Source organism: Calonectris borealis, chromosome 23 (assembly GCF_964195595.1).
Source record: "Calonectris borealis chromosome 23, bCalBor7.hap1.2, whole genome shotgun sequence".
Classification (NCBI taxonomy): domain Eukaryota; kingdom Metazoa; phylum Chordata; class Aves; order Procellariiformes; family Procellariidae; genus Calonectris; species Calonectris borealis.
The window spans coordinates 8,461,239-8,480,436 of record NC_134334.1 but is presented as its reverse complement, the minus strand read 5'-3'; the positions used below and the strand labels follow the sequence as shown (position 1 = coordinate 8,480,436).

Below are 19,198 nucleotides of genomic sequence, written 5' to 3'. Positions count from 1 at the left end.
CTCGCCGGCTGCCCTGGCACGTTAGCATCCGGGCGAGATAATGAGGCTGGAGGAAGGGATCGATACAGGGAATATCAGGAAGAAAAAAGGGGAATAATAAATAATAAATAAAATAGAATAATAATAAGAAGCAGCAGCAGCAGCAGCTTGGGAAGATGAGTCTTGGTGTAGGACACCCAACCCCACCTTGGATGAGGGGGAGCAGGCTCAGCATAGAAATATTTGCATTTAGTACATTAAATGCACTTGATGGTTAAAATAGAAAAGATTTGCTGCCCGTACGTGGCAGAAGGTGGTGGCCCTGCCCAGGGCTGTCCCTAAGTGGGGTGGGACCACGTTTGGGTTAATAACACTGCTCATTAAGGCAGCAGCAACGAGCCCCATTGGCTTTGTCGGTTCCCCTCTCCTTTGGGGAGCGCAATACCCACCGTTAGCAGGCTGCACGAGGAATGTCCTCATTAGCCGAAGGACATTAATTTGGGACGAGGAAAAAAAAAAAATCCAAGGTGGTAGAGCAGCCTCCCGGCACCAACCGGCCGTGCACGGGGGGGAAACATCTGCAGCGGCATCTCCTCCATGCTTCGAAAGCAGCAGCACGGCTCGAGGTAGCATCCTCGTTTTGGAGTATTTTAAATGAAATTGTGGCTGAGGTGGCCAGCGCGGGCTGGAGAGCCTGGAGGGATGGCATCTGGGGTCCCATAAATTGTTTTTATAATATCCCCTTGCTAAATAAAGTGCAAACTCCACGGTTGGCATTACATACAGCATTGCAATAAATATATATATTTTTTTTTTTTAACTGTGCAGTTGCAATCTCATAGCATGGGAACTCCCTACCATGCCATGGGGTGATATCCCTTAACCACCTGCTTTCCCAGATGCCGACCCCAAAGGTGGCAAAATTGCAAAGGAAAATAGGAAAAACGGTTGGAAAAACCCACGAGCTCCTTGACAGCCTTCTCACGGGCACCACTGATGCTTGCGAGGATGCTCGTGGTCCTTCGGCTGCGGCATGCTGCATGGCTGGTCCGGAGACTTCGCCACCCTCTTTGTGCTGTTTCACACAGCTGAGACAGGGAGAAAACTTAATCAGAAAAGACTTTAAGGGCAAAGAAAGAAAAACCCAGCAAAGCACATTTGATGGCTAATTAAAAAAATACTCCGAAATCGGTGCGAGGCGGATAATCTTCGCTCCCCGGCAGCAGGAGCCGCGCCGTCCCATTTCAAGGTTGAGCGGTCGGGAATATCAATCTGATAATTGTAATGCTGCAAATGAAAATCAAATTGAAGCCGGTTAGAGGATCGCATTATAAATTGATTTAGTCCTCGGACAAGTTTCCACCTGCCAGGCCCCGGGTTTCTCCGTCGAGGATGGAGAGAGCTTTGGGTCCCAGAGATGCAGGTGATGGGGTGCATTCTTCTGCCCGTTTTCCCTCTATCCCGTACCATTTCTGGGGGAAAAAAAAGAGCATTTTGGGGCTTCCTATTGATTTTTGAGCATGTGCAGCTCCAAGGGGGTATATTAACCCCTGGGGATGTTGTCGCTGAAGCAATGGGAAGAAAACATTTGCACTCGAAGCCAAACCAGGTTACAAAATACCGCAAGGAAACACGCTGATTCCTATAGGATTTATTTCCATGCTTCCAAAATTTCCTTTCCTCCGGAAACCACGCGTACTCAGCTCCCAAAACCAGGGGATTTTGGTACCAAATATCCTCGATTCACAGTCAAAAAATGGTTATTTCAGCAAAACCCCCGTTTCAGAGCAGCCGGCACCCGCTGAGCGCTCCCACCACTATTTCTGCATCTCCAAGTGCCCCAATATATACAGATTTCTTCTTTATACAGGTAATAATATACATCATATTTATATATATATATATTTTTATATATATATAGATATTCACACGCAGACACACAGACGCCTTCGGCCAAAGAGCCGGCACCTCCAAAGCCCGCAGGGAGGTCGCCGCTCCCGCCGTTAAAAACTCCCCTCTCCCCATGCACAAAGCTGGTTTTTGGGGGAAAAAAAGCCCATTTTTCAGTTTTTTCCTCCTTTTTAAAAAAAAAAAAAAAAAGATAAAGGGTGATGCACCCAGGGCAGGACCACCCCCGGCAGCTTTTGGGTGGCTTTTTGAGGTAGGTGCCGGGAGGGTGGGGGGGGTCCCGGGGTGCTATAGCATCAACGGGACCTGCCAGATGAGCAGGGTGCTGTCGGCATCGCCACCCCGGCGCGGCGATTCGGCGTTGAAGTTACGGTAACCCCGACCCCCCGAAACGATGGCCACCGAGGAGATCTCCTTGCGTGGGGTGTCACGGGCGCAGGGTCGGCTCCGCACCCAGACGTCGGGGTCATCGGCCATCTCGTAGATGGAGCCGTCCTCCTCGGTGTGTGCCGGCGTGCCGCCCACCGGCGCTTCCCGCACCGACAGCAGCTGCCCGGGGAGGTGGGAGGTGGATCGAAGGCGATATTGCAATAAAATCCCTTTTTTTCTCATTTCCCGAGGCGGGGGGCCATCCAGCTCAGGGGGTTTCTCTTCCTCACCCTCCTCTTCCTCCTCCTGGTCACCCTTTAGCACGTCGGGGGCCAGGGTGCTCAACGCCACCGCCAAAAACTCCACGGGGCCACCGTGGCCGTTGAGGGACACCATGCCTTTTCCTGCCAAAAAAAAATAAAAAAAGAAAGAGGGGTTTTGCTAAAAACAAGCCCCAAAATAAGGTTGCATCCACGTAGAGGGGCTTTTTTTGGGTGCTCACCGGTGATTTTGGGGATGCCCTCCAAGCGGGGCACGGGCAGCAGCACGATGATGCCCTGGTCGGTGCCCACCCAGAGCGAACCCTGGCAGATGAGGAGGCTGGTGACACGGACGTGTTTTTGACCTGGGAGAGGGGAACAAAGAGGGCGAGGGATGACTTTGCAGCAGCATCTTCCCAGATAACCCATCACCAGTGGATTTTTTTTTCACGGGGATCACACTCCTGAGCCCCCCAAAACCAAGGAGCATCTTTGCACGAAGGTCTCCATGCCAGGGAGAGCGCTGCAAATATAAATAAATAAAAAGAGGAGGGAGGAAAAAAAAAGAAAAAAAGTGAGCTTTCTAATGGCAAATGAATATTTTATCGCCGGGACTTAGCGCTGCATGGCGTCGGACTCGGCGAAGCAATATATCTGCGGAGATGCAACTCCGGTTTCTCCGGGAGGACTTTATTAATGACCTGTCGAGTTAAAAAGGATGAGGGAGCACGAGTTCAAAAACGCATTAATACCCAACGCTCACTCGCCCAGGAAGAAAAGGAAGTGATAAATATTTTAACATGCCCTAAAAAAAAAAAAAAAAAAAAAAGAAAAAGCGACTTACATGAGTATCGTGCTTATAACTAATTACGCAATTATGTCGCTCCGTAGCTGGAACAAGGGGGGAGACAACCTTGCAAGCCCAGGGTGGGTAAGAGCTGGATGGGTGGACACGGCTGGGAGAGGGTGCTGGACGGGAAGCTGGGGGAAACGGGGTGCGCGGGACAATGGCAGTGGGGTGCATGCGTGGATGCATGCACAGGTGCAAGGATGGGCTGCAAGGATGCAGGCACAGTGCAAAGATGGGGTGGGTGGATGCATGCAAGGATGCGCACAGGTGCAAAGACGGGCGCAAGGGTGGGGTGCACAGATGCAAAGGAGTGCATGGATGTGTGCACGGGTGCAAAGATGCGTGCAAGTATGGGGTGCGTGGATGCACACACATGTGCAAGCACGGCATGCGCAGATGGGGTGCACGCAGGTGCAAAGATGGGATGTGTGGCTGCATGCACAGGTGCAAGGATGGGGTGCACAGATGCAGGGATGGGATGCACGGGTGCATGCACGGGGGCAAAGATAGGTGCAAGGATGAAGTGAGCGGATGCACACACACGTGCAAGCACAGAGTGCACAGATGGGGTGCACACAGGTGCAAAGATGGGATGTGTGGCTGCATGCACAGGTGCAAAGATGGGTGCAAGGATGAAGAGCACAGATGCAGAGATGGGATGCGTGGATGCATGCACCGATGCAAGGATGGGGTGCACAGATGCAGAGATGGGATGCATGGATGCCTGCATGGGTGCAAGGATGCAGTGCACAGATGCAGAGATGGGATGCACGGATGCATACACAGGTGCAAAGATGGGTGCAAGGATGGAGTGAGCGGATGCACGCACATGTGCAAGGATGGGGTGCACGGATAAGGTGGACGCACAGGAGCAGAGGTGCAAAGATGGGATGCATGGATGCACACACAGGTGCAAAGATGCCACCAGCTCCACCTCCGCAATCAATGAGGGGAAACCCGAGAGGTCCAAGCTCAAGCCTTTGCACCATTACCCAGCTAAATCCCTTGCACAGTTTCTCTGCAAATCAGCACAGCCATAAAGCAAAGCAAAACATCTAGGGGGGGATGCCCCAACTTGCCCATTAATTGCAATTAAGAGGGGGAAAGGGGAGCTCACCCGGCAGGACGAAGGTGGTCCTGGTGGCGATGTTGATCTCCTGCAGATGCTCCAGCGTCTCGGTGTGGAAGAGGCGGATGGAGGAGCCCGAGGAAAAGGCCATCCAGACCCCGCTGCCCGCCTTGATCATGTGCGTGACGCTGGCCTCCGCGTCCGGGTGGGCCTCGAAGGTTTGCTGCCAAAAGGGGAATTGCCAAAAGGAAATCAAAAGGGTTGCACCCTAAAATTGCTGCTAGCTCGGGCTCTCTCCAGGAGCTGCTTTAGGGCTGCAAAGCTGCATGGGGAGGGGACCAAAGTGACTTTGAGGTCCCACTCCTCCTCGCCAGCTCCGGCTTGGGCAGAGGACACTGAAACCAGCCCATCTCCAAACCCCTCTTGGGTTTTTTTCGGGTGATAATACAGCCTTTCCCACCCCTCCAGGTTTTTTTTCCTTCTTTAAAAGACTCGTTTCCCAGACTAGGTGCATCCGCAAAATCCATCCCAAGATGGGACAAGACCTTCCTGCTTCCCTCCAAGCCCAAAAATCAGCGCTCAAAGGCTCAGTGCTCCCCCGCAAGAGCTATTTGGGGATCACGGATGGGTCCGTCTGCTTCCCAAGCTCCCCCCTGGAGCATGTCCCTATCAGACACGGGAAGCAAACTGCAGGAGAAACACCTTTCTGCATCAAAAACTGCGCCTGCTGCAGATTTCCCACCATAAAAACTCATATTAGCATCAAAGGATTAAATCACTGCGGGAGAAACCTGCACGCAGCGACTTCGCCTTCACTTCTCCTATGGCTTTGAAACACTCTTTGCTTTAAAATTTGCTTTATATATTAAAAAAGAAAAAGAGGAGCAGGTATTGATCCCCTTCCCAGAGACGACCGGCACAGACCACCCCCCCAAAAAAAAGCTTGCATAAAATGGGGGTGGACAGAGACTTTTAGGTGATCTCCCCCTTGTTCCCCACCCCACATGGGATTTATTCCCTGATGGTTTATTCCCTGGTCCCCGTTCCCATCCGGGCAGACCCAAGACCCTATTTCACAGCTTTCCATCAAATGCTATTTACACCATCCCCCAGCATCCCCCGCCCCCTACTTTTTTCCTCCCCCATCACTTTTCTTCTGCAAAAATTCCCACCCGGCTCCTGTCATAAATAAAATCAGAGACTGAAAACGAATCCAGTCCCTGATGCATTATTCATCCCCGGCACCGCCGTTAGGCTGGATTTACGACAGCTAATACATGCAAACTAAGTTTGGGCACTAAATGTGAAAATTAAAGGTGGGAGAAAGGTGGGTTTTTTTTTAAAAAAAAAAAAAAAAGGAACTATTCAGCATTCCCTGTTTATGCAACTGCGGGAGATGTCTCAGCATCCTCCTCCTGTGACCCGATGTCGGAGGGAAGGGACCCAAAAGTGATGAAAAGCAGCAAAAAGCAGCAATAAAAGCCTGTTTTGGGCATTGCACAGGCAGGGACGTGCCCGTGTGCATCCTTTGGGGCTCAAACCAGCGTGACACCCCCCCCCCAAAGCCACCGCTGCGTCCCCCCCCGCGGATGCAGCCGAGGGGTCCCGGCGATGCTCCCTACCTGGGCATGGAGGCTGGTGGCATCGAGGACGGTGACCTGGTTGGCGCAGCTGGCCCAGAGGGTCTCATCCAGCGTCAGGAGGGCTCGCACGGGGCCGGTACCCACGGCCAGGCGGGTGGGCTGCTCCGCCGGGTCCCACAGCCCCCCTAGAGCAGAGATGCCGGGATGAGGGCGGCGAAAAGACGCTCAGCAAAATAAAAAAAAGCATCTTTTGATGCAGCTTAAATCACCCTGAACGGCTGCTGGGGTCGGCTGCAAACCCCTCACGTCCCCGGTGTCACCTCGGATGCTTCCGAGCATCTTAACGCCACAACCAAAAGGATGGGGGGAGTTCGCACTCCCAGTTTTAACCCCCCCAAAGCCCCTTTGCCCCCGCGCAAACAGCTTTTTAGCAGCAAACAACTGGCCACCTGCAAGACTCAGGCACGTTCCTCGCTGCAAAAGCCAAAAATTCCCCCTTTTTTTTTTTTTTTTTTAATTTATTTGCTCTTGAAGCCACACTCCAGAGCCGATTCGTCCGGGGCCGATCTGGAGTGTCTCTGCGCACAGCATCCAGTCTGGATTTGGATGAATTCACCACCAGCAGCGGCTGAGCAGCTTCAACAGATAATTGCTCTCCTTTTCTTATTTCCGATGCAAGTTTTTTTTTAAATAAAACCACAAGATCGGAGGGATAAAAGAGCCCTTCGGACACTCGGACCTCTGCTCCCATCGACAGCAGTTTGCAACCGAGCCGCCTTTCAGCAAATCCTAATTTTCACGTTAAAACGAGCTATTTCGGGAAAGCTTTTTCCTTCCAAAAAGATGGGGACAAGATTAAAACCCCCACCCCGCAGCCCTGCCAGCAGCTTGCTACCTTCGATGGGCATTTATGCAACCGAGATTAAATTAAAGCCACTTCATTAATTGGCTATGAGGTGGGAAAGGGGATGCGCAGCACCCCAAAATGCAATTTAAGTGGCTTTACTGGCTCCGGGCTGGCCTGGGTGCTGCTCGCTGCAGGTTATCTCAGAGCGAATGAGGGGTTTTGTCCAAAAATAGGCCAATCCCGCACATTATTTGAGGCTCTTTCCTACCCTCTAGCGATGAAGCAAAGGTATTTAACAGCCCAGGCGAGGAGTCCCTGGGGAGGAAGGCTCTAAGCAAACTGCAGCTTTGGGCTGAGCTGAAGCCGGGGAAAATAAACCCAAAATCAAGCTAAGAAAGGAGAGGGCTTTTGCATGGATGGGGTTTGGAGAGGATCAGCTCGGTTTATAGCAGCAAAAAGGGGATTTTTTGAAGCCAAAAGCTCTAAGGGGTCCTTGTGCATCCCGACATCGGACCCTTCCCGCAGCCCCCCGAGAGCAACCACCCTCCGAGCAAGCCCTCTGGTGCGGTATCAACCCCTCGCTGAGACTGTTTTCCACACGTTTTCCCCCAAATCGAGCCCCTCTTGCAAAATGCAAAATAGCTTCCCCCCCCCCCCCCCCGCCCTGCGCTGCAAGGGTGGGGATGAAATAATGGGGTGAAAAAAAAAAAATGAAAAATGGCGCTTTTATCACCATTTTAGCAGCCAGCACGTCTCGCTGGCGTGAAGAACCTCCTGCCCCCTGTTTTTTTGGGGTGTCCCACCCAAAAGCCTGTCCGAAAGCATGCACGGGGCTGCCCTCACCGTTGCTCCTGGGGTAGGCGGCCACGGTCCCATCCTGCAACCCCGCAAAGAGGTACTCGGGGCTGTGCTTCAAGCAGAGGACAGGTTGCATGCCCGGGCTTTTGCAGGTCAACAAGCACTGCGTCCCCGTGTCCACGCTGCCGTAGACCGCGATGCTGGGGAGGGAACGGGGAGGAGAAGCAGGAGATCGTGCCGGTCCTCGAGGTTTGGTGCTGGCGATTGCACCGAAGGATGGATGCAGAAGACGCGGGCTCACCTGCCATCCCGCAACCCCAAGCACACGGTGGGATGCAGGGATACGGGGGGTTGTTCGGTGGTCGGTCGGGGTTCCTGGGTGCCCGCCGGTTCCCCCTCGCCCGCCTCGGGGATGTACTCCATGCACAGCACCGGCGAAGCCACCGGGAAGGACTTCACCGTCCGTGGCACGGCGCGGTTGAGGGAGAAGATCTCCACCTGCCCCCCTGCGCCTTCCTGGCCCCCTCCAACCTGCAGGGACCAGAAAACGGGTGTTAGCACCAGCCACGAGCACTGGAGAGGGGGTTTGCAAGCCAGCGTGACCCAAACCCGGCGGGTTTTGCCCCGTTTTGAGGTTGTTTTGCTCACCCAGAGGTAGCCCTGCGGCAGCGAGGTGCTGATGGCGGAGAAGCCCAGCAGCGAGGACTGGACGGGGTTGTGCACCGCGGCGCCAAGCTGCGGGAAAGACCGGGGTACGAGGGGGCCGTAACACCCCCCCATTACCCCAACACATGCAGGGTATCGGTGCGTGCCCTAAAATTTGGGATCCAGCCAAAGCCCAGCTTGTATTTTCAGTTTTCCGGGATGGATTGCACCAATTTCTGCCTTTGCAACCAGCTTGGCCATCCCACCCAGCCCATCCACCGTGGGATTTCTGTCTTTATTCCCCAAAAAAGGTGGATGTAAAGGGGAAGGAGGTATTGGGAGGGGCTGGAGAAGAGGTTGGCCATTGCTCTTACCTGCAGATCGAGGGCCTTGGAGAAGGCGGGCATGTGGCAGGAGAGTATGGGGCACCAGAAAGGAGCTTTGCTCTTCTTGTCTTCGTCGGGACAGAGCCAGCCCGGCTGGTTCTCCTCCCCTGCGAGCAGAGGAGATCGAGGATGGCCAAGACACCCCCCAGCATCTCTCCCCTCCCCGATGGGACCTCAAAATTAGTAATTTGGGGTGCAGGGCTCTCATCTCCAATCCCAAACCACCATCATCTGCTGACCTGGGGCACATCTTACCCTCTTCCTCCAAACCGTTGCACCCCACTGCAGCACGCAGCCAAGCAACCGCCTTGAGCAGCGGCAAAAAAAGCCCCCAAACCCAAATAATACATATATAAACGGGGGAAAAAAAGCACCCTAATGTGTTTCTTCACATTAGGCTTTAATGTGTTTTCATTTCTAACTCGTGGATACAGGATTATCCCCCAGGCATCCCAGATTAAAAAAAAAAAAAACAAAAAACAAAAAACCAAAAAAACCCACATAAACTGTTAAAAACAAGAGAATCAAAAATCCTTCCAGCCCGGGGGGATCCGAGACTCAAATAGGATTTCAAATGATTTTTTTTTTCTTTCTTCCATTAAACAACTTTTTTTTTTTTTTGCTGCAGTGGCTGGTGGAGTTAAATAGGAATAGGGATAGAGAAGAGGCAAGAGGGGCGGCTCCTCCCTTGCTTATTCATCCCATTTCATGGAAAACGGGTCAGCCCCGACACCATCGGCACGAGAGCCAACGGAAATCCATCACCGCATGACGCCATCCCAGAGATGCCACCCAAGGGCAGCAAAACGCAAAGCATTTTGAGCCAGAAATACCAATTCCCATCATTTCTAGTGTGCAAACCCCCAAAGTGTTCTCCATCACCTTGCTCTGAATTTTTTCCCCTGCCCCGTTTTGCGTCGGGATGCGCGGGGCGAAGCAAACCCCCCTTCTGCTCCCAAATTTGGCTTTTCAAAGCAAGGGTGATGGCAAGCAACATGCGGCGGGGCTACTCACGCAGTCCTATCTTGGCCAAGTGCAGGCGGTTCACCCAGGAGATCTTGCTCAGGGGGTTTGGAGTGATGAAGACCACCATGACGCTGATGGGGCGGCCAGACCTACGTAGGGAAAGCATCACCAGGTTGGTCTTCAGCCTCCTCCTCCCCAGGGTGGAAAGAGCCCACCCATGATCTGCAAACTCACTTGTCCGGCTTCCCGGGCAGCAGGAGACGGAGGCGGCACTTGTTGGCGGAGTGGATCTCCTCCTCCTTTACCTTCATCATCCTCTGCAGGGCCAAGCACCAGTCCTGGGCCACCGTCATGTTCAGGTTCTGGAGGAAAAGTCATAAATCACGGAAGTGCCTCCAAAACAAGCCTGAATCATCCCCAAATTTCTTCCATGGGGCTCAGGAGGATGAGGTGTTCAGCGGTCCCCACGGAACCCCATGGTTATTGCAAAGCACCCAAGCTTGGGTCTACCCAAATCATGAGTTTGACCACGCTTTGGTAACCTACGTACCTGGTAGGTGCCATGCAAGGTGCTGATGAGAAGGGTGATCTGCTCCACCACTGCCAGGTCCTTCTGCAGGTCCTGCAGCTCCTGGAAGAGCCGCGGTGGCCCCAAGTAGACTTTATCTTGGGTGGAGAAATGGAGAAACGAGGTCCATGGAGGATGCTTCACCCCACCCCACCGAAACCAGCCCTACACCGGATCAAGGGATGGGTGCTCACTGTGCGAAGCCTGCCCGGCCGGCACGTGCTTCTTGGCGCCGGCGTTGTGGATGACGACGTTGTCCTTGTCGTAGGCGCCGCTCTCCTGCCCCACCTCCACCACCTGTACCTGCGGGAGGGCCGTGCTCCACTTCACCACGTATTTGGGACCCAGGGGCACCAGGCTGCTAATTTCCAGCTGGCCTCTGCCGAGGAAGGGCGCAAAAAGCGTAGGTAAATAAATCAGCAGGCGCCGTGGCTTGCCCTGCAAGCCCTTGCAAAACGCACGTTGCAAGCCGAGCCCCATTTGCAACCCCACGCCGTGCACTGGTGCATGCCTGCACCCCCAAACGTGGGGCACGCAACCACAGCAGACCACGCTCGGCACCTACCCTGGGTTCACCGGCCTGGAAGAGGGGAAAAACGATGAATAAAGAGGTATTATGGGGAGCTCACGAAGGGTTTTTCCCTTTGCAGCATCAACCTCCACCAAGCCCTGACGTCCCACCAGGCTCCCGGACCCCGCACTGGCTCCAGAACCCCACAGCACGAGGGGATGGAGGTTTTGCATGGAGGCATGCCAAAAGTGGGGAGCAAAGCAACCCCAAATCAGGTGGGTTCCCCCTCCGAAACAACATGGGGTGGTTTTAAAAGCCCTTGGCGTAGAGCTAGCGAAACCCACTCAGCCCAAAATTGAGGTGGGGACGGTCGCTTTGCAAAGCGATTTTGGGGTCCGGGGCCACCGGCACGTACTTGAAGTTGATGTTGGCGCAGACCAGCATGTCGTTGAGGAGGAAAACCTTCCGTTCCTTCGACTTGATGAGCTGCCCCCGGTCGCCGTACACCGTCTCCGTCAGCGTCTCGCAGAGCAGGAGCTGCCGCTGCCCCGAGCTCAGCAGCTGCGGAGGGGATGGAGCAGGCGGGGGGGGGGGGAGGAGGACTCAGCCTGGGGGGCTCTTGCAAACCTCCTGCCCCAAAATTTGAGTTGCTTTTCCCTTATTGCAAGGATTTTCCTCCAGCCGGGAGCACGCACGGCCCCGAGCTCTGCAGAGACGGCCGTGCAACGTCCGAGGCCGCACGATGCAAAACCCCTTCGCACCCTGCATGTCCAACCACCAAGAGAGCAGAGCCCTGAAAGACCAACGTGGCCCTTTTGCAGCCCCTTTTGGGTCTCTCTTCATCCCCTGACCCTAAACCCTGATCCCAGGGCTGAGCTGGCGGGTGCCCCGCTGCGGTTTTTGCCAACCACGGCCGTCCCCAGCCCAGGATGTGTTGCAAGAGTTTCATTTAGGTTTTGGTTTTGTTTTTTTTTTCCACCACCGATTGCAAAATCAGGCAGATGAGACAGCAGCTCATCCTTGCTTTTCCCCGGAGGGGAATTTCCCTGTGCCAGCCTCGAGATTTGCTTTTGCTGAACATCCCTTCAGAGAAAACAGAGATCCCGGCTTCCCGAAACCCCCGACGTGGCGAGGAATGTGGAAGCTGCACAGCTCAACCCCCAGCTCCAAACCCCCCCCCCCACTACGAGGATGAGGAGGTGAAGCTGAAGGACCCACCTTGTTGAGGCTGCTGCGGTCGCTGATGCTCTTGCTGAGCTGCTGGATTTCGGTGACTTGGTCGGCCAAGCGCTTTTGCTCGTTGAGCTTCTCTGCCAACGTCTCCAGCTCGGTGAGGGCCAGCTGGAGGGACAGGCGGTCCGCGTGGCCCTTGGGGGTGTTTTTCAGCATGTCCTGAGGTGGGGGAAAGGATGGGGGACGAAAGCCGCCCCAGAAAAATCAGTCCCGTTGGGGATGCTACAGTTGGAAGCGCTTTCAGCACCTCCGAAATCAAAGCTTGGAAGATGATCCTTGGGAAAGTCCCCAAAGCTGCCAACCCAAAAACGTGTCCCTTGCTAAACCCTTTCCTGCAGCACCCAGGCTGCAAAAAATAGGGTGCAAAGCAAGGTGGGTGCTGGTACTCCTCGCCCATACCTGCAGGAGCAGGATGAATTGGGGGAACCTCTGGATGGGCTTCACCATCAGCCCGTAGAGCGTGACCCGGTCGGCGCTGGCCATCTGTCTCTTCTACAGGGGAGAAAAAAAAAGCAAAAAAAGAGGAGTTTTCACCCATAACGGTGCCCGGCAGCACCATGCGCCCACGTTTGGGTCCTGCTGACCTTGAGGAAGTCGAGGAAGGCAGGTTTGGTGAGACAAGCCTTCTTGATGAGGGACATGGCAGTGGTGAAGTTGTTGACGTAGTCGCTGTAGACGTCCAACACCATCGACTTGGAGAACTGGGGAGAGGGCAGGAGGAGAGCTGCGATGGCGTGGGGCTCCCCCAGAAAGGGGGGTCAGCAAAGCATGGGGGTGCTCGTGTATTTTTGCAGTGATGCTGAGGATGCTGGTGGTACCCCAGGTTGGGGCTGCATCACTTAAATCCTCCAACCCCTCCCGCTATCATTGAGAGGGGTCCAGGGGGAGGCTTGGCAGCGGTCCCCCGACTTTTCCTCCTACCGAGGCCACGAAGAGGTCCCCGATCTTCTCCGCCGAGTCCCACTCGGCCACGCGGGAGGCGAGGGCGATCTGGAACATGGAGTGGCACTGCAGGATCTCCTTCAGGCGAAAAAACACCACCTGGCACTTCCTAGCGCTCAGCACCTTCGGCTCCATCTCCATCAGCGGGTTCCTGTAATCCTGGGGGAGATGCCGGTGCATCAGCTTCCCCGCATCCCTGCGCCCCCCCCGAACCCCCCCAAAAAAGGGGGTCCCCCACCTGCAGGATGCGTTTCAGGGAGTCCACGTAGCTCCGCTCGCTCTGCACGATGGAGCCCAGGATGTGCCGCCGTACCACCTGCAACGATGCCAGGGCTCAGCCGTGGTCCCCCCCCCCACCCCAAAAAATGGGACTGGGGGGGCAACGCGGGCACAGCGCGCTGCAGAAGTGCTGACGCGGCGGCATCGCTTTCTGCTGACTCGCCCTTTCCCCGGTTGCTCAATCACGGGACCAAGGGGAAGCCGTGCCCCCCTCCAACCCCCCCCGAACCCCCAACCCGCCCCGCACCGACCTGCTGCGGGCTCAGCCCCTCGGGCATGGGGCCCAGCTCCGGCGGCGGGTGCTTCATGTCGGAGACGGTGACCTCCAGAAAACCCGTGTCCTCCTCCTCCGAGTCCCCTGCAGGGAAAAAAACCCAACCAAATGCCAAAAAAAACCCAATTTTAGACTTTGGTTTTGGTCTAAAGAGCCCGCAGCCTCCTCAGCTGCTCGGCTGGGATGCATTCGGGTTTGGAGCTGCAAGCGGAGATGGACCCCAGCGTCCTCCCAGCATCGCCTCTCTGTCCCCGAGCTCCGGCCACTGTCACCGGACACCAGCATGAGTCAGGCTGCGAGCGGGGACCGAGCCAGGTCCCCATGGGGAGGGGACAAAAAGGGTCCCCGTCCCCAAAAAGCCACCCTGGTTGGGGGAAAAGCCCCCCATTCTTGCTCCAAGGGTGGGTGCAAGCAGGGAAAATGGGGGGAAAAAGGAGCCAAAAGCAGCAGGCAGAAGAAAATGGAGAAGGCGAGAGGCGAGCGCCCGCTGCCCGGCACGGCGATCCCTTACCCGAGGCCGAAGCAGCTGAGGAGGAGGAGGGTGAGCGAGCCAAGACGGCGTCGCGATGCGGGGACGGCTGCTTCTTCCACATGGCCGCAACGCCCCGCTACGGCCGCCCCGGCCCCATCCCCGTCGCCTATAAATAGCCGGTAACGGGGAGGACCGGCCGGGCCGGAGGGGAGGGTGCTGGCGGCCGGGTGACCTTTTTCCTTCCCTAATTTTGGCAGGGAGGATCGCCGCCCTCGGCTGCCGGCTCCGCGGGCTCCTTCTCCCCATCTCCATGCCCTGGGGACGGGATGCTCTGCAGCACCCTGGGGACGGGATGCCCTCCAACACCCCGGGGACCCCAAAAGCATTTAAGCCCCCACCCCGGCAAGGCGAAGCCGCGTCGGGGACATGCAGCGAGGCCAGGACACACACGCCGGATCCCGCGGGCAGCCCCAGCCGAGCCACGAGGCCGCCCGCCCGGATCCTACCTCCCCCGCGATGCTCCAGTGAGACCCTCGAGCTCCAGCGGGCAGGCGGCTGCTTTTCCGCCTCCGCCGCCCTCCTCCTCCGCTCCCCATCCCCTACACGACAGCGGGAGGGTTAGGAAAACACCCCAAAAATTGGTATTTCAGGGCAGGTGTCCAAGGGGGGCACCCCTGGGTGCTGGCGTGGTGGAGTCACTGTCCTGCTCCCGAAAGGATATTGGTGCTTGGAGCAAGGAGCGAGCCGAACCGAATGAGCTTGCACAGGGATGCAAGGAGTGAAAAAAGATCAAATAAGAGCTTCAAAAGCAGAAAATAAATCAGCAAAAGGAAAAGCTGAAAGCTGTAAGGATTCATAACAAATTTTTTTTACGAATACCCTCAAAAAGGCTTTTTTTTGGCTCTCAAAAGCAAGAGGGGGGGTTCCCCCGCATACCCGGCGTTTCTTTCCGGTGCAGGAACGTCACCTTCCTCATCACCGCGATCTTCGTCTTCTCCAAACCGTCCTTGGTGCCGCTTTTGGCCGCTTTCATCAGTTGGGTCATCTGGGCAGGGGGACGAGAGGGACCGGGAGGCTCGAGGCGGCACCGGGACCTCATTTCAGGTCCGGGTACGGCAGTGCCACCCCCTTGGGGACATCTCTGAGCACCGTCCCCCATTTCAGGTCCGGATACGGCAGTGCCACCCCCTTGGGGACATCCCCTCCGAGTATCGTCCCCATTTTCCCCCGCAGCCCGATGGGGAGGAAGAGGAGGCAACGCGGCCGAGGAAGAAGGACGCTCCAGCACCCCTCCTCCCTCCGCGGGGACGCGGCGGCGGGCAAGCAGGCGCGGGCAAAGCGGGGGCATGCTGCGAAAGCGAAGAGGAGGGAGGGAAGGGAGGCACGAGCGCATCCATCCCCTCCTCGCGGCCGGGGTTTTAGGTGCGAGAGAGCAAAGGGTGGGGGGTGTTGGCCTCTCCCACCTCAAATCGCAGCATTTTGAGCCCAAGCTGACATCGGCGTCGCCTTCCCAGCCCAAACTGGCCATAAAAAATGTCAACCTGGAGGGTTTGGGGTTGGGAAAGGCTTTGCGCTAAGTTTCTATACCTCCCAAGAATCTCCTTCCCCACCTGATTTCCACCCCGTATCGGGGGGGAAAAACCTTCTCAGATCCATCTATCCTGCGGGCAACCTCGCTTCGTCCAAACGCCCCTTAAAAAAAAAAAAAAAAACAAAACAAAAACAAAAAAACACCCAAAAAACGAATGGTTTGGGCAGCTGGAGGACGGGGAGCTGCAAGACAGATGGACACGAGAGGCAGCTTTGCAGGGCTTAATTCCATGTTTTTTCTCTTCTGGGGGATAAAATGGGATGAATTCAGCCTGGATAAACTCCGGGAGGGTTTTTTTTTTTTTTTTTCCCCTGCCCGGGAAAATTTGGGGGACAAGGGCCAAGGGACGGAGGAGGGACAGTACCTTCCAATCGTACTTCTGCTTCAGCTCCTGCATGTCTCTCCCCCCAACTCTTAAAGCCAGGATGTCCCTCTTAGTCCTGGCGTATCTCTCCTTTAGTCTATTCAGGTCTGGAGAAAGCTGAGCCCAAAGCAAACCAGGCGGGAGGAGAAGGCAGAGGAGGCGAGAGAAGGCGGAGAAGAGATCCAGGTAAGCAGCCAAAAAAAAAAAGAGGAGAAATCATCCCAAAGCAGCACAGTACAGGCAGTATCTTCCCAAAAATCTGGCTTTGCTCGAGCGGGGAAGGGAGCAAGCGCAGGGAAAGGCAGCAGCCATGCTCCAGCAATGCCGAAATGCAAAAGGAAAGGGAGGGGAAAAAAAAAAAAAAAAAAGGGGGAAGGAAATAAAAAGAAAGAAATGAAACCCCCAAAGTTTCGGGCTGGCTTTGCACTGGGTGACCCCGGGAACCGCAGCATCCTCTGCTTCACCATCTGCGGGAGCAGCTGGGCTTGATGCTCCGGTGCCTTTAAACAAGCAAACCCAGGGGAAAAGGAAAATAATAATAAAAAAATAAATTCCAGCGTTACCTTGGGCTGGAAGGATGCCCGCTGCTTGGCCGGCTCGGCCTCCGGCTTGGTTTCCTCGCCTGAATCCTCGCTGTAGCTCTCGAACTCGCTGGAGCTCCAGCCCAAATCCTCGCCCGCCCGCGGCCCCTCGCCGCGCTGCACCTCCTCGTAGATCAGGCTGCGCTCCGGCCCCGGGCCTGGCAAGCAACAACCAGCTCCTTTTCCTTCCAGAAAGGCAATTTTCCCTCCCCACGGACCCACGGGAGATGCCCCAAATCTTGCAACCCCTGGGGGAACACATCTGCCTTCATCCCTTCCAAATCCCAGCGGTTTTCCCAGGATTATCCCCCTCCGCACCCTCTTTAGGATGAGCGTGCCTCAGTTTGCCTGGCTGGAAAATGGGTTCGTGGTCCCCGGGGAATGGTGGGGGGGTGGGGGGGAAGGTCTGGCCCTACCGTCCTGCTCGGCATCGAGGGGTTCACAGGGGACATCGTCGTAGATCACATCGTCCTCCACCGCCGGGAACTCGAAGCGCTCACCTTTGGGGGGGACAAGAAACCCCCCCCCAGGGCCGCAGGTCAGCACCCGAGGATCAAGCCAGGATGGAGAAATCCTTCCCAAGCCTTGGCAGGGTTGGTTCCCCCCCCCATCCCCCCCGGCATTTTAACCCACCTCGGCGGCCGCTTTTCCTCTTCCAGGTCTGGGCACCGATGGGGGGGTCTCCACCAGCCTCCCCATTGCTCACCTCCGCTGGCAGCCTGCGGGGGAGGGGGTCAGGGAGCACCCTGGGGTGCAAATCCCCCAGGATTGGGTGCAAACCCCCCAGGATCGGGTGCACCCAGGACCCTCACCCCCACCCTATCACCTCCCGTTCCTATTACAGGGGTTCACAAGCACAGAATAAAGCTTGTATTGGTGCCCCCCCAATCGCACGACTGCTTCTTCGTGGATTTGGGGGGGCCTGAGTGTCAGGGTCACGATGGCTTTTTAAGTTGGTCCAGGCAACCCAGGCGGGGATGACGCAAAAGACCCAAAAATGGCTTTTTTAGCCTCGGTGCGCGTGCTGCTGCAGGGCGGGAGGATGCACCGGCATCGGGGAGCACGGGGAGAAGGTCCCCACCCCCGGGGGGGGTCCTGCCCCTCTTGCTGCGCCCCGTGCGTGCTCTGCCGGGGGGACAAGCTCTCCCTGCAGCCAAATTTGCATCTTTTCCCCCAAATCCACAGCTGGGGCGAACACCAGCCCCCTTCGACCACCCGTCCCAGGGGGTTTCTCCCCCATCTCCTCAGCCAGGAGCTGGAGGAAGCCCCCACCACCCAGTTAACCACAGACCCCTGATGGTACCCAAAGCCCCCGCAGCTCCCTGGGGCACCCCAAAACCCCGGGGCTCTCCTGCTTGCAGCCCCTTTCGCAAGCAATGGGGAGAAGTTGGGGAAACTGAGGCACGGCGCCAGGCTGCGACATACCAAAAAGGGCGGGGGGGGGGCGACAAACCCCAAAGCTGTGTTTTCTCCTTTGAAGGACCCAAAACCCCCTAAAATCCCCCCAAAACCCCACGTACCCTTCCTGGGTCTCTGGCACCAGCCCGTCTGCGGAGAGGAAAAGCAAAGAGAAACGGCGTTGGCACCCAGGCTTGCAGCGGTGCCACCCTGGGCACCCAAAGGGGACACAGTGGGGACATCGGGGACCCCCTGCCTGCCCTCCTCACCGACGCCGGAGCTGGCAGCACGCCGCCGGCGAGGGGGTGCCCGGAGGATTGCTTCGCCGCTCGGTTCGGCCGCCGAGTCTTCTTCCTCCTCCTCCTCTTCCTCGCTGTCCTCAAAGTTGAAGGCTTCGCCAAGATCCTCCTCCCCCTGGGGCAGGGGGCTGGGGGTCTCCGGGGCGAGATGGTCACCTGTGAGCACAACCAGTGTCACCCGGCGTCCCCCCAGGGTGCTGCTGCACCCCAGCAAGGAGGGAGGGATGCGGGGGACGGAGGGGGATGCGGGGGAGCATCACCCCCCAAAAAACCTCAAGATGCAACAGCCCTTTGTGTTTTCACCACCCCAAGAGGCTCCGATGGGGAGGTGTAGGATGCCCCCCGGGTGATGCACCCCCCCTTTCTGCACAAGGCTGGGGGTCCCCCCCCCCAAAAAAACCCCACCCCAGCTCCAGGGGGTTGACAGTACCTACTGCGGGGTGAGGGGGCAGCTCGGATGAAGCCATGGCGCGGGGGGGTCGGATGCTCTGCCTGGGCCCTTCCCCGCGGCTTTCCTGCAGGAGAGGAGGAGAAATGAGTGGAGAGGGGAGATCAGCCCCCCCAGATCCATCCCTGGGAGAGGAGACAACGTGGGGAGACCCCAAGTGGGACGGATCCAGCTCCGGTCGCTGCAAAACCTTGCGGGGAAGCAAAAATTCTGCTCCTAGGTCCCAGTTTGCACGGCAAATCCAGCCCGTGCACGGCAAACGTAGCCCACGCACGGCAAATCCAGCCCCGAGCATCGAGCCTGAAGGTCTCGGAGGGTGGGAAGCGCCAAGCATCCTCCTTACGATCGATGGCTCAGCCGCTCCGGTAACCAGAGACGCCCGGTACAACGCCCTGAAAGGTCACCAAGAGGAAGAGGAAGGACGGAGCGGGGACCCCCGAGCTCGAGGGACGATGCGGCGGAGAGAAACGATGCGCGAGAAGCTGCAAAGGGCAAAACGGGGCCAAACTCTTGCCGATTCGGTCCTGCTGGAAGCAGCAACCGGTGCACGACGGATGCCACCACCCCGCTCCAAAGAG

General features: G+C 56.6%; 1 protein-coding gene across 2 annotated transcripts; it reads right to left on the bottom strand.

Moving 5' to 3' along the window:
• Positions 1-2,049: 2,049 nt before the first annotated feature.
• On the bottom strand, positions 2,050-18,654 carry ARHGEF10L (Rho guanine nucleotide exchange factor 10 like). 2 transcript variants are annotated; one of them, XM_075172576.1, is made up of 27 exons: positions 18,603-18,654; positions 18,143-18,328; positions 17,996-18,023; positions 17,109-17,194; positions 16,892-16,975; positions 16,458-16,633; positions 15,895-16,011; positions 14,876-14,984; positions 13,445-13,551; positions 13,153-13,230; positions 12,894-13,073; positions 12,557-12,673; positions 12,372-12,464; positions 11,958-12,131; positions 11,155-11,300; positions 10,423-10,607; positions 10,211-10,326; positions 9,895-10,022; positions 9,709-9,809; positions 8,683-8,801; positions 8,312-8,398; positions 7,965-8,194; positions 7,709-7,863; positions 6,058-6,203; positions 4,484-4,658; positions 2,759-2,881; positions 2,050-2,660 (listed from the first exon to the last, which is right to left on the bottom strand). In XM_075172576.1, exons 1-27 carry the CDS (start codon positions 18,637-18,639, stop codon positions 2,176-2,178), a joined length of 3,768 nt encoding a protein of 1,255 aa, XP_075028677.1. In that variant the 5' UTR covers positions 18,640-18,654; the 3' UTR covers positions 2,050-2,175. The 2 variants fall into 2 exon arrangements, with proteins under 2 accessions (XP_075028677.1, XP_075028676.1); XM_075172575.1 differs by lacking the exon at positions 15,895-16,011 and having other exon boundaries at positions 18,603-18,639.
• Positions 18,655-19,198: the final 544 nt, after the last annotated feature.

Bases quoted from the DNA above. Each gene is read 5' to 3' on its own strand.
- ARHGEF10L (XM_075172576.1), bottom strand. From the start codon at position 18,639: ATGGCTTCATCCGAGCTGCCCCCTCACCCCGCAGTAG. The intron at 18,024-18,142 runs GTGAGGAGGGCA...TCCTCTCCGCAG, and splicing joins TGCTGCCAGCTCCGGCGTCG to ACGGGCTGGTGCCAGAGACC. The intron at 13,074-13,152 runs GTGGGGGACCCC...CATCTCCCCCAG, and splicing joins CCCTGAAACGCATCCTGCAG to GATTACAGGAACCCGCTGAT.